At 37.9% G+C, this 14644-nt stretch overlaps 1 protein-coding gene across 1 annotated transcript; it reads right to left on the bottom strand.

Annotated features, from left to right (window-relative positions):
* Window positions 1–915: 915 nt before the first annotated feature.
* Window positions 916–12961, bottom strand: plekhb1 (pleckstrin homology domain containing B1). The gene is made up of 6 exons (XM_034684101.1): window positions 12910–12961; window positions 11878–12030; window positions 6427–6529; window positions 6301–6340; window positions 6105–6195; window positions 916–1534 (listed from the first exon to the last, which is right to left on the bottom strand). The coding sequence occupies exons 1-6, from the start codon at window positions 12944–12946 to the stop codon at window positions 1401–1403; spliced, it is 558 nt and encodes a 185-aa protein (XP_034539992.1). The 5' UTR covers window positions 12947–12961; the 3' UTR covers window positions 916–1400.
* Window positions 12962–14644: the final 1683 nt, after the last annotated feature.

The raw sequence follows: 14644 nt of genomic DNA, 5'->3' as shown, positions 1-14644 counted from the left end.
CTGAAGTTTGCCAGAGAGCATATGGATGATCCAGAAGAGGAGTGGGAGAATATCATGTGGTCAGATGAAACCAAAATAGAACTTTTTGGTAAAAACTCAACTCGTCGTGTTTGGAGGAAGAAGAATGCTGAGTTGCATCCCAACAACACCATACCTACTGTGAAGCATGGGGTGGAAACCTCATGCTTTGGGGCTGTTTTTCTGCAAAGGGGACAGAACGACTGATCCGTGTTAAGGGAAGAATGAACGGGGCCATGTATCGTGAGATTTTAAGCCAAAACCTCCTTCCATCAGTGAGAGCATTGAAGATGGAACGTGCGTGGCTGGGTCTTCCAGCATGACAATGATCCCAAACACACCGCTCGGGCAACAAAGGAGTGGCTGCATAAAAAGAATTTCAAGGTCCTGGAGTGGCCTAGCCAGTCTCCAGACCTCAACTCCCATAGAAAATTTGTGAAGGGAGTTGAAAGTCTGTGTTGCCCAACAACATCACTGCTCTAGAGGAGATCTGCATGGAGGAATGGGCCAAAATACCAGCTACAGTGTGTGCAAACCTGGTGAAGACTTACAGGAAACGTTTGACCTCTGTCATTGCCAACAAAGGTTATGTTACAAAGTGTTGAGTTGAACTTTTGTTATTGACCAAATACTTATTTCCACCATAATTTACAAATAAATTCTTTAAAAATTCTACAATGTGAATTCCTGGATTTTTTTTTCTCATTTTGTCTCTCATAGTTGAAGTGTACCTCTGATGAAAATTACAGACCTCTCTCATCTTTCTAAGTGGGAGAACTTGCAAAATCAGTGGCTGACTAAATACTTTTTTGCCCCACTGTATATATACATATATATTATCTTCAAACAGTAATATGAATATCAGGAACTCAGGAAGAAGTTAGTCAGCTGTCCTTCACTTAGCTTTTTTATTGAATTAGTCACACAATACAATCCAAAACTATATTTTCAGTTTCTTCTTGCATGCTGTAAATAATCTAAGATAAACATTGCTTCTCAAAATGCATTGCATGAATGTATGTACAGGATATACCGTTTAAAAAATACACTTCAGTGAAGCTTAAAGTGTAAAATTCAGGCATCAGACAAAAGAACATTCAGTTACAAAATGACCTCCCTGATGATTGTAAATGTGTCTGAATACATTTAGTGGTTTATATACAATCAGGAAATACAGAGTAAAACAAAGCATACAGGTCAGCATCTTCAGTCTCATACCACAAAGAAACTGAACAAACACAAGAGCAGCAAACTGGGTTTACAAGCGCTTACAGCTAGAGGTGGAGAAAAGGCTTTCTACACACGCAGACGTCCCAGTACATCCAGCCCATGAGAACACACAGGCTATGTGCAGAGTCATCATGTCACTGATGAAGATGATCTCAGCAGAAGAAGAAGGGCATCCAGAGGAAGGATCTCATGGCCGTCCCTGCTGCTACACCTGCCAGTAACCCAAGTGCCAGATTCTCCATCACTCCGTCGTATGGGTCCCTATGGACGATCACCTGGTGGGTTCCTGAGAGAAACACAGAGGATGGATAATGGATAAGGATGGTTTAATGCTTGTGTTTAACTTGTTGAGTCATCCATGTGTGGAAAATCATCGGAAAGGAAGAGCCAAGAGAATGTCAAACACTTCTACAATGTCCTACATTAATGAATGTGGTCAACAATAAACAAATAAATATATGTAAATAAAAATAAGTTAAAGCATTAAAATAAAATAAGAAATTGTTAAGATAAATACAAGGGTAAGGATAAAAGTTGAAGATAAATACAGCACTGAAAAGATAAATAAAACTTGAGTTGGCAATAATAATAATAAACAGAGGTAGCAGTATCTGGATGACAGGGTGGATATGCATCGTTACATCCTCTCTCTCCTGGTTGACAGGTTGCACACTCAAATTTGTATCCTGTTTACTCAAAATTGGGCTTTTATCAACACAATTAACATCATGCTGTATCTAAGAGTACAAACTAGTAGTGATGGGCAAATGAAGCTTCATGAACCAGTAGTTTTATTTTTTGACTCCTCTAGATGGCGCTCTCTGTTCAACAAAGGGGTGAAAGCACACTGAATTGCCATTCATTGAGCCTTTATCTTTAAACCAAGAGCCCATCACTAGCCTACTAGCTAGCCATTGAGAATGATGCTGTTTCATTTTTGAGTTGTATGGGATCAGACTCTTAGTAGTACGGTGGCTGGGAAGTGCAATGCAAATTTACAAAGGATGAAAACTTTTACAAAATCAGAAACATTTTTACAAGCAATGAGACAATTCTACAACGGACAGAACATTTTTACCTGTCCGGAAACAAAATTTACAAACAGTAGATTCTGAAAAGGAATGTACCAATGATTTTCAAAATAAAAGACGTCTGTAATCTGAAAATGTGCAAAAGCCAGGGAATTGATTTATATTTGACATTAAAAAACCCTGTGTCCACTAAACAGTTTGATTCAGACTGATAAGAGAATACCTGTTCCTACCAATCACAGCTATATCTGATTTGGAATTTCAAAATAAAACCCATTGGAAATTAAGAATATACATTTATTTTGAATACCAGATATAGCTGTGATTGGCAGGAACACATTTTTAGGTGTTCTCTTATCAGTCTGATACAAAATATTTAAATTGGAACATGGTTAATGTCAAATGAATTCCCTGGCTGTTGCACACCTTTATACTACAGATTTATTTTGTTTTGAAAATCGTTGGTACATTCCTTTTCCGTCTGAATCTGCCGTTTGTAATTTTGTTTCAGAACTGGTAGAAATGTTCCGTCCCTTTAAAAGTGTTTCTGATTTTGTAAAAATGTTTTCCTAAATGTAAATTTGTTTCGGCCTTGGTAAAAGAGCAGGAGGAGGTGCTGCTAGTCGCGTGCACTGACAGTGTCTGTCTCGATCTTCATGTTGGTGTTTCTGTGACGCAGCGTGGCGTGTGTGTTTACATGTTACAGCCATGCTCAGTCTCTGGAAATACCTGTGTAGTAGAGTGAGATTCAGAAATGGAGAAAATCACAGTGACTGTCGCTAATGTTTTCTTCTTCTTTTGCTATTAAATAAAGTTAGCATTCTTCTTCTTCTGTTACTTAATGCAGTTAGCAAACAGCTTTAAGACGCTCTGTAGCCACCATCTGGAGGGAATACTGTATTACAACCAGGCACCGGTAAAAACAATAAAAAGTTGTACTTTTAAAATGAAAGAATATTCAAAGTAACTCTTCGGTTTTCACAAAGTGAACGAATATTTGAATATTTGAAAATCATTGCCCATCCCTAGTGCGTAGTTGGCTTTGCATTTTAAAGCAGGAGGTAAAGCTCACTTGTTTTATTGTCTCAGTGCCTCACACAAATCCTCTTCATGATATTTCTCTTGAGCATTAAGTTATTGTTCAATATGCAAACAGATTAATATTTTCTAGAAGTTTTAAGACTGTCACACATTTGAAGCCTCCTTCCACTAGGTATACCTTTTGTATCTTATTTCTAATGGACGGAGGGGTCTCTGTTTGATAAGGCCTATTGTATTTATATATTTGCAGGGCAGGTGTATCTACCTGCTACAAATGAAGCCATCAAAATTTTGTAAGCAAAACAATCAGAACTTAATCATTATTTTTAAAACGCATTTAGCCACTGGTATTGTTTGTTTGATGTTATTCCTATTACTCATTAGCTAGATTTAATGCACCGCCCAACCAACACACTGAGTGAGCAGAATCAAACGCTCCACCTCTTCATCAGGCAGACGCTCAGCAGGTGAGTGAAACTAAGTGGATAGGCTGAAAATGTGATTTATGAAAAAAGTCTTTCTCTAGATTTTCATTTCCCTGGATTATGTTTGTTTTATACCATCGACAGAACTGAGGAGAAGGAGGAGGAAGAAGAGGAGGAGGAGGATGCAGGTACAGGCTCTGCAGGTGTCAGGTAAGTGTCCTGCATGCTTATGTGTGCTGTTGTTTACATTGTTTGGGTTATGTTATGTCTTCGTCTGTTGATTGCGTTTGATTAATGTATGCATGCACACACCACCCGCAGCGCTCTGCAAATTGTTGAAGCTAATGAGTTTGTTGATTCTGCCAAATGACAGAAGTTGTTTTAAATGACAGAGAAACAGAAACTTTCTCCTCACATGGAAACAAAATCATTCACACTATCTTTGAGAAATCCAGGAATTTTGACTGAACACAAAACTCTGTCACTGGTTTATAAGATATTAGTATTTAACTCACAGTCCCTGTAAAAGAGGTTCTTATCCTAACTACTTCTTCTGTTTATTCCTGTTTTTATTCTGTTTTTCTAGAAAATAATGAGTGTTGAGGGTAACGAGCTCCACCCCACAGCATAGCGTCACGAGATCCTATGGAGTTTCCCCCTACTGCAGCTGTCAATCAAAGTGAATCCGGAAGTCAAACCCCGTTTTTTAACCTCTAATAACTAACGAAAAGTAAACTGTTCAGAAAAAAGAGGCCTTGAACACAAAACAGTCAAATAATAACTACATATCACTACAGCATACGGATGAGAGAAACGTTCGTACGACGTGTATTTAGTTTTTAAAGTTTGACTGCAGCCCCATTCAAATGAATGGAGGAGACTGAGTTTTTGACCTATACTGCAGCCAGCCACCAGGGGGCAGAGTTTTGGTGGAAGCTTCACCTCCAGCCGAGTACCCCTGATTGTGCAACAGGTCGAAAATTATACTGATGTCTTTATTAGCTACAAAAGCAAACGTGCCCATCAGCAACAAGAAGGGCAATTTCTGTTTGTAATTTTAATGCCTGAAACTACTGTGAAGGGGTGGTGTCATGTGTCAAACCAGACAACTGATAGCACGCTGAAGAAAGGCGATAAGAGACACTTTACTGATAGAGAATATCAGGATAAGATTATTTTGTTAGAATCTACTACCTCTGCATCAGGGACGTGTCCAGAGGAGGTGCCAACCCAAAATCCAAGGCTATGTTTGGGACTTAATTAAAATCAACTATTTCAACAGTGTTGTAACCAGTGGTGGACAATAACAAAGTAAATTTACTTAAGTACATTTTTTGAGTATCTGTACTTTACTTGAGTATTATTTTTTGGGGAACTTTTTACTTTTACTCCATTTAAAGACAAATATCATACTTTTGACTCCTCTACATTTCTATCAGTGCTCTAGTTACTTACGACTTTATCTTTGAAGTCAGCTGAAGAATTAAAGACATCAAATCAAAATCAAATCAGCATCTAACCTGAGAAAGCATGTGGAGGTCTGGAGCTAACACACTGCTTTGATTCCAGAGGAACATTGTAAACTTGTCTGTGCTTGTAGTAACTTAGTTTAGATTTCATGGTAGACTTTTTAGATATGAAATCATGTTTTCTAGATAAACAGAACAGAACATGACTGACCTCATGCTTTGTGAAAATACATTTAGAGATATTTAAAAAAAATACTTTGAATACTTCAGTATTTTTAAAAGAAAGTACTCCAGGACTTTAACTCAAGTCAGAATCTGACTGAACAACTTTCACTTGTATTGGAGTAATGTTTGACCAGGCGGATCTATACTTTGACTTCAGTAATGTAGACGTGGACTTTGTCCACCACTGGTTGTAACAGGCTGGCAGTCAGTCTGTGCCTCAGTTAGGCAGCCCCAGTCAAAAAAGTCTGGGCACGCCCCTACTTTGCAGGGGTCATGCTGTCCACTTGCCAAAGTGTCCCTGTAGACAAGACATTTAACCCCAAATTGGCCAAACCCTCCATTGCTGTGCCGGTGGTGCATGGATGGGATCAGTTAATAGTGATGGGTGCTTTTCCTTGGGACCCTTGCTATTTAGTGATCTGGAGACTAGAGATATATAAACAGAGTCCATTTACAGAACCAGATCAGTTCAGTTTTATTTTAGGATTCCAGCCTCTGTCTCCTGGCACAGAGCGCTCTAACTTCTGCTTCAAGAATAAAAAGAAAGGGTCAGAAAATTCTTACTGACCTCAAAGTGTTGAAAATGTTCGGCATGTTGAGTCTGTTTTTATCAAGTCAAAGATCCCCTGTGACTTTGTGTTCCCTGCATCCCCGTGGTAACATACCTGGTCCTGCTCCAGGTGTGATGTAAACCGTTTGGTATCTGTTGATGGGAACTTCCTGGTAGGAGTCATCGTACGGGTCATATGTGAACATCTACATGAAGGAAACATGGATGTAAGCTCTGAGGGTGAAACACCTAACAGCACTGAGAGCAGAGAGATCATGTTTCAGCTCGAACAGAGAGCACACTTCACTCACCGGGTTCCTCTTGGTCTCCAGCAAAGACAGTTTCCACGCTCTGAAAACACAGAACATGGATGAGGAGTGGACGGATGGATGTTAGGAGAGGCAGAGCACAGAAGTTTGTGGATTCAGAGTACTTACATGGATTCATCCTCGCTGTTTGCACACAGGTTAACATTGGAGCCGTCTCTGAGCTGAATCACGATGCGGTTCTCTTTGGGGTTACTCTCTGGTGGAGTCACATCTACAACCCCAAAAACATAAAAGAAGTCCTTAACGGAAAAATACTTGCTGATATCAGTCTCAGTCAAACACTAAGGTTTGGTCATTTCAGCTGCTTCATGAATGAAAGAGTGAAAACCTGCAGGAGAGCTGTGAGAGCTGGAGTGCACATTTTGGATAACTGTCCATTAAAGATGTCATTACATTGAGATACATGTTTTATTGAGGCTGTGTGTCACATTTATAGTCGTCTGGGCCTGATATGCACTGAAATCAAGTGAATGTGTCCAATATCTACTCAAAATATCTTATTCCAAGATGTCACAAGAAAGACCTGTTTCAAGAGAATATTTGATCTTAATTCAACAAACTAAACATGAATATTGTACTTTCTGCACTGGCATCTATTGTTACTCATAAGAAGCAGTTCAGGTCTTCCTTTTTTTTTTTTCTAATTCACTTTTTTTATTGTTTTCAAGAAAGTGCCAAATTCATGATGAAATAAAACAATACAGAAAACAAATACATTTCACAAAAAAGTAGTGATAAGGTCAATGACAAAAGAAAGGCATAGCTATACCAAACAAACAGTAATAAAAATAGATAAATAAAATAAAATAAACAAACAAAAAGCTAATTTCTCACTGGGAAAACACCGAGCTGAGTGCATCGCAACCACTCACACATTCTCATCACACGTAAAGACAAAGGTAGTTATACCGTATTTTATTATATCCATAAAGGGGCTCCATATGTCCAAAAACATCTCCTGTCTGTTATTTACCTTAAAAATGAGTTGTTCATAGGTAGCTATTTTACTCATTTCTCCCAGTCATTCATTAAAAGAGATGCTACTTTTAGTTTTCCAGTGTCTGAGCACCATCCTACATCCTGTGGTTAGAGCCAATCTCCACCACAGAGTCTGGCGATGTGACAGTCTAACCCCCTCTGTTATTATACCTAAAATGCAAAGCGTAGGGCTCAACAGCAACTTGGTTTTCAGTACTTGATTAAGAAATGCTACTACATTTTTCCATAAACTCCAAGTCATTTTGCATTCATAAAGCATGTGTAAAAATGTGCCTCGACTCCTATCACATCTCCAGCAAATGTCAGACTCCCATAGCTTCAGTCTTGCCATCTTACAGGGAGTGCAGTACCCTCTATGAATTATCTTATATGTTATTAATCTAGTCTGAACTTCCCTAGACGTCCTACACCAGGACCCAACAATTTCCTTCCACACCTCGTTATTAATTTCCACCTGAAGGTCCTCCTCCCAAGCCCTCTTGATTCTGCTGATCTTCGGTGGATTAGACTGTCTCATTAGATAATAGATAAGATAATAAAAACTCAATGCCCTGCCTTGTTTCGATCGTTTATCCTGTAATATTTTCTGAACAGCTGTCTGAGATATGATAGGGAGTTTTCTTTGTAAAGACTCTACACAGCTTCTCAACTGGAGATATTTCCAAAAGTCTGTTTTCGAGATTCTGTATCTAACCCTCATCTCTTCAAATGGCATAAATGTAACATCCTTAAAAACATCCTCAATATAGAAAATTCCTGCCTCAGCCCATGTCTTCCAGTAAAACGTTTTCTTGCCCACCTTTAATAGTTTATTGTGCCAGAGTGATGACTTTTTAGTAAAAGAGGGGTTTGACCCTGTGACCTGATGTGAAACTCTCCAAGTCTCCCTTGTAAACATCAACAGTGGTTTTCTAAATGGTACTTCTCCTTCTGTTTGTGAGATAAAAGCTTGAATGGGAAAAGGTTCTGTGAGGTCCATCTCAATTGAAACCCATGCTGGAGCTTGATCTTCTGCATTATATATTTTGGACAATTGATAAAGAGAAAAGGCATAGTGGTACCAATCCACTCTTGGTAGACTGAGACCTCCATCTTCATTTGCAGCACATAATTTCGTCCAGTTAAAGGAAGCTCTTTTGCCTGCCCATAGAAAAGTATAAGTTTAAGTAACTCAGGTCTTCCTTTTTATGGCGTTATATTTGCGCCACAATTTTGAGCACAAAAAATGTTTTTTTGCAAGAACTTAAAATTAGATTTTATGAAAAAATTAGAATCAAGTGAAAAGCAGTTTGAGTGAACAACAATCAATAAAGTGCTCAAGTAAGACATCAGAGAGACATCACCATCCATTCCATTTATACAATCGATGATTATCATCTTAATAGTTTTGATTAAAATTACTGTGATGGATTTGGAAACAGATGAGAGGGGACCAGCTGCAGACCTCCACAGTGAAGCACCTCCACAGTCAGGTCTGGAAGTGATGTAATTTGTTGTAGTGATTACGCCTGGAGACAACGGTAGGTGTCTATTCTAGTATCTAGTCTTTATGTTCCAAACTTGAATATTTTCAGTTTTCCCAGTTGAAGTTATTTTAGACTTTAATCAAACTACTGAATGTGACACCAGTACCTTGTATTTTTGTTGGTTTAAAGTAGTTACACGAATGTTAGCGTGCATGTGGTTCATAGAGAACAAGCCTTTTCTTTTTTGAGCTTGGTTAAAAACTTCTGAAAGAGGTTTTGCAGATCATGTTATTTGTGGTCTATAAAGGTTTAAAGTTTGTAATAAAGATGAATACTTTTACTGACGTTCTGGTCATAAGGAGAAAACGTGCGTGACGGAATGTTGTTAAATCAGAACTTTGTTTACCGATCAGATTTGACCTGTAACAGTATTTCTATCTGTTGTAGATTCATCATTCCATCAATTCATGAAGCTCAAAGCCTGCAGTCGAATGCTGCAAAAGATGGTGTAACCTGTACCAATTTTAACCCACAGAGTGTCTGAGACGTGATGGGTCCCTCATGATGTTTAAGGCTGGGCAGGGTCATAATAAAGTTCCTTAATAAAGAACCTGCTATCATTGTTCTCAGTCTCTGTGTTTTTTTACTTTTCTAAAGTGAAGCACTTAATGATTAAAAAGCTTAAAAAATATAAGTTTAACTATATCTAGAGTCTGCAGCCAGTAGTGCCGTGCTGTGTCAGAATAAAATGAGAGTAAAGAGGTAACAATGTACTTTAATATTAAAAGTATATTTCAGCTGAGATGGGTTGTAAGAGGAGAGCCTTAGTTCCAGCTGCAGACTCAATGAGCTTTGTTTTTCTTCACATTATTTCCCACTCAGTAGAGTTCTTTTTCCATTCTTACTTTATAAATCAGTAACAAGTATAAATGAGATATGATGTCAAGTTATCAAAATAAATGACTAAAACTTTAAACCGGAAGTGAACACATGATTTTATTTTCTAACATCCTGCATACTTCAGTAAAAAAAATGGACTGAAATGTTAAACTGGAAGTTTAACACGATTTTGTTCTGAAACTTTTTTGCATGTGTCTCCGGCCTTGACTGTGGAGGTGCTTCACTGGGGAGGTCTGAAGCTGGACTGGCTTGAATCAGACTGACATTTACAACAATGCCTCAAAGGTAAACAAGGCCATCAGCGACAAATTGATCATCTCTTTATTGTCATTTTTAGTGCCTCAGGGGTCAGCAACCTGCGGCTCTTTCATCCTTATGCTGTGGCTCCCTGTGGCTATGGAAAATAAATGATGAGTAATCAATTTTAGTGTATTCTATATTTGTTTGTTAGTTTTTCTTTATTGTCATTCTAAATATTGAAGATTATTATGAACTTGTAACATTAAAATAAAAAGCAGCTTTATTTGTTTCATTTTTTCTCGCTCAAAATATGCATCACAATCTTTGTAATTCCCGCCGGCGGGCTCACACATCATCACTTATACTTTGCAAATATGTATTTTATGTTGTTCAGTGAAGTAGTGCGCTTTGAAAAAAAGTGCACAATTTTAGATCAACACTCTGCTACACGAAGGATGACGACACACAGCGTTTTTGTTTTGTAGATGGATAATTTAAATTTGGCTTTTTATGACATAAACCTTCCCAGCATGTTTTTTCCCCTGTAGCACTTCATTGATTTCATAAGCAACACACTATAGTTCTTTATACATAGCATTAAGGTGCAAAAACAATATATATGCACTGTTATCTTCATTTTAGATGCCAAAAAGGATTTGCGGCTCCTACTGTTTTCTTTGTTGTAGAAACCGGGTCCATATGGCTCTTTGAGTGTTAAAGGTGACATATCACGCTATATTTCATCAATATATATTGGTCTAAGAGGTCCCCAAAACATGTCTTTAAAGTTTATGCTCAAAAAAACACTTTGAAATCAGATTTTGACATGCCTGAAAACCCCTCTTCTTCAGTCCTCCTCAGAACACTCTGTTTTCTCTCTGACCACGCCCCCCTCAGGAAGTGGATGTGCCTCTGCTCTCCAGCACGTTGATCTAATGTTTACATGTTGGCTGAATATACACGGCTGCTCATAGATTGCGTTACTTCAACCCTCTGAATCTGATCCAGAATCTGATCCTGACGGAGAGGCGCCTGCAGCAGGACCTTTCTGAAGGATTGGTCACAGATTTAGTGTTTCTTGTTGTTTTATTTATCAGTATGTCGACGTGTGTCTTGGTACACAGCTACGAACATGTAACTATGTGGCTATGCTAACTAGCGCTAGCACTTATCCATGATAAATAAAAATCATCCACTAGATCTTCAAATCTGCAGGCCTGGGGAGTAAAACCGACCTCTACCAGAAAGGCAGCAGGACCTTTTATGAAGGATTGGTCACAGATTTAGTGTTTCTTGTTGTTTTATTGATCAGTATGTCGACGTGTGTCTTGGTACACAGCTACAGCTACGACATGTAGCTATGTAGCTATGCTAATTAGCGCTAGCACTTATCCATGATAAATAAAAATCATCCACTAGATCTTCAAATCTGCAGACGTGGGGAGTAAAACCGACCTTTGTGTTTATTAAGACAGCCTACAACTAGCATGCCTCCCTCCTGAGCTCCTTGTTAGCACACATTTGTGCAGGTAATGAAAAACGGGGGAGGGATTCAGTATTATTTAATACAGTCTATGGGCTGAACAAGCTCCGAGCTCTGACTCCGTGACAGACCGGATATTGTTGTTACGTAACAAAAACACGGAAGTCTGAAACGGCTCGTTTCACACACATTTACAGAAAGGTGGAGAAATCAGAACAGGGGCAGAATGGATTCTTTTCATTCTCAGGGGGTTTGTAGACATGCCAGGGAAACATATTTCAGGTAAAGAACCATTAAAAAGTCAATTTTGCATGATATGTCACCTTTAAAGGTTGCTGACCCCTGCTCTAGATGTTTGATCCATTGATGATACCAATAATATGAATCCGTTAAGCCTTCATATGTATGTTTGTAGGATCTAGATGAATCCATCTTAATGTGGAACACCGCAGAAACCTGTACGTGCTTTACCTCCACATTCTAGTCCAGATCTGACGTCCACACATGTTAGCTTCAGACTGATCCGATGCTCCAAATCCCGCCTGCTCTCAGACTTGTAGAAGCAGAGACTCCCGTCTATCCAAAGGTCGCACCAGTTTAACTTCCAGCGTTTCAGGACGGAAGCTGGAGAAGAGAAACGGATCCATCAGTGAACTGTCGTAACCATGAACTCAAACTGACCAATGGGTTCACTCAAATAAAATCATGATATCATTAATAAGACTTGTAATTAATAAAAAGTCAGTCAGTCTGTTTTCAGGAAGATTCTTCTCCATTGATTGTCTCAGGTAAGCCAATTAATGACATAACCAGGGAGGATTGATGGGATTATGAGTTACAGAGGTTGTTTTATATCAGAACGTTCTTTTATAGATAGAAAGTGTTTAGGGTATTAAAATATAATAAAGTAAAGTAGTTACTGAAGACACCAACATCTCTAAGAACTGAAATTAGGATGTGGGGCGTGATGGAAAGCTTGACACATCGGCCCTCTGGTCATATTGCATAATTTGTATAAAGTGTTTTGGTTAAAGCAGCTAGACCAAGCTGTGGCTACATGATGACTTTCTTTATCCATAAAACCAATGCCAGGACATAGGGCATTTCAGTAGCACTAAGACGTTTGTTTTAGATCATTTCCCATCTCTCTGTGTTTCCTCATTTCACGTCAGGACACATTAAACGCATCACTGATTAATAACTGGAAATTAAAACGAATAGATATACCCTATCGTTCCCACAGTCCATGTCCTCCTCTGATCTCTATTTCTTCTCTATTTTAAAGTAAACATCAAAGTAAATTGTGAGATAAACAGTTTAAAGACTAGAAATCTTCATTCTGCAGTAGTTGAAACTCACCTTTTGGACATTTTTATTTGATATACTTATTACAAAGAATAATTTATGTTGGAAATTAAGTTGAAATGCTTCAGATCTTCTATCACTACATTCAGAAACAGTTCCCTCTCGACAGGTCTAAACCTAAATCCTGTTTGTACTCACTCTGCCTCCAAACCCAGCCCGACTTCAGCAGTGCCATGTTCCTCTGCTGTCGTCCCTGTCGGTGTAATAATCCAAAATCCAAAAGAAAGAGAAGTTGTTTATTGTTTATGTTTGTTTCTTTGGGACTACCCTGCCTCTGTTTATGTCCCTCAGAGAGGTCCTGCTAGATTTATGTAGCCAGGACTAAAGCTGACTCACAGGATCATTGTGGATTAACCGTGTTTATCCACGCCTCTTCTTCTTGTCCCGTCTTTCTGGCTCTTTCTGTTCTCCTTTCTTCACCTGACTCTCAAGCTGTGTGCTGTGTAATGTTTATATTGTTGAATAATCTCATTACATGCCCAAAAATGAACTTGTGTGATCCTTGTGTCATTAACTTTTCGTGTAAATATAGAACCCTTCACACAGTAATCCCAGCACTGGAGTAACAGCATGAGGATTACCCTGATTGTAACAGGCCTCAGGTCAGTTACGAGAGTCTTCCTGGGATGACAGGTGACATCATTTCCTTTAATAGCTCAGAGAAAACCCTGGACTAAACTACTGGTTTTATATGATGATAACTGTCTTAATCTAGACTCTCTTTTTCTTTACACTGTTTCATTGTTGGCCGTAAAATAAAAGCTATACTCTTCCTGAAAGGCTCTGAGGTGAACACACCTCTGTTTATTATTTTCCCTCCATAAGTAGTGGACTTTTAATGGTACCAAAAGCTAGAACAAAGACTCACAGGGAGGCAGCCTTTAATCATTATGGCCCTCGCCTGTGGAACACATACCTGAAGATCTGAGGGCTGCACAGAGTATCGACATTTTTAAAGCAAAGTCAAGACCAACATTTTTAGTCTTGCTTTTAACTGAGTCTTATTCTTATAAAAGTTTTATTTCACCTTACTTTAGTTAATTATTTACTTATTTATTTATGAATTTATTTATTTTTTTATTTTTTATTTATTAATTAATTAATTAATTTTTTATTTATTCATTCATTTATTATCTAGTTCAAATTTTACTCACTTTCCATTTATTTAATTAATTAATTAATTAATTAATTAATTAATTAATTAATTTATTTATTTATTTATTTATTCATTTATTCATTTTAAGTACAGCATCATATTTTATTTTAATGGTTTAATATTTTAGTGTTTTATAATCTTATCTATCTATCTTATTATCTTCTGCTAATGTAATTTTGTTCTATAAAATTTTAAAATGTTTTCCAAAATGTCAATTCGTCTCCAACTTTGTAAAAGTGTTTCATCTTTTGTAGATTAGTTTTGTCTTTCAGGTCCACCGTTCTTTCCCCCTCGCTAGGTCGACCAGAAGTTAGGTTGAGTCAACATTAAGCTAATTGAATGAATATCAGCCTTTCACATAAACTTTCATGCATCACAATGTGACACTAAATTCATGACTTATATCTGTGTGACAGACATAAATCATGAATACAAAGACGAGCCAAAAAAATGTACACCAAACAGATTCCTTGATGCTTTATATTCAGACTGTGTGACGATACAAGGTTATTACTTCTCTGAAACACAGTGCACAACAGTATGTAAATGTAACGCTGTATATCAGGACATAATCAATAAAGATAGTTTTATTTCAGGCTCCTTCTTTCTCACATATTGAACTAAAGTTATGAGCATCAACGAGAAAGGACTGCTGTGCTTTTAGGAGACACTAGATGTCACTGTTTCTGACGAGTCTGTAGCTCCACATCCTTCTAT

The sequence above is a fragment of the Notolabrus celidotus genome, chromosome 5, assembly GCF_009762535.1.
Source record: "Notolabrus celidotus isolate fNotCel1 chromosome 5, fNotCel1.pri, whole genome shotgun sequence".
Classification (NCBI taxonomy): domain Eukaryota; kingdom Metazoa; phylum Chordata; class Actinopteri; order Labriformes; family Labridae; genus Notolabrus; species Notolabrus celidotus.
The sequence above is the reverse complement of the archived record's forward strand: the minus strand, read 5'-3'. Positions and strand labels throughout refer to the sequence as shown.

Excerpts from the sequence above, each read along its gene's own strand:
- plekhb1 (XM_034684101.1), bottom strand. The coding sequence starts at position 12,946 with ATGGCACTGCTGAAGTCGGGCTGGGTTTGGAGGCAGA. Across the intron at positions 6,530-11,877 it reads ATCTGGACTAGAATGTGGAG|ATGTGACTCCACCAGAGAGT; the intron begins GTAAAGCACGTA and ends TTGGGGTTGTAG. Across the intron at positions 6,341-6,426 it reads AACAGCGAGGATGAATCCAT|AGCGTGGAAACTGTCTTTGC; the intron begins GTAAGTACTCTG and ends CTGTGTTTTCAG.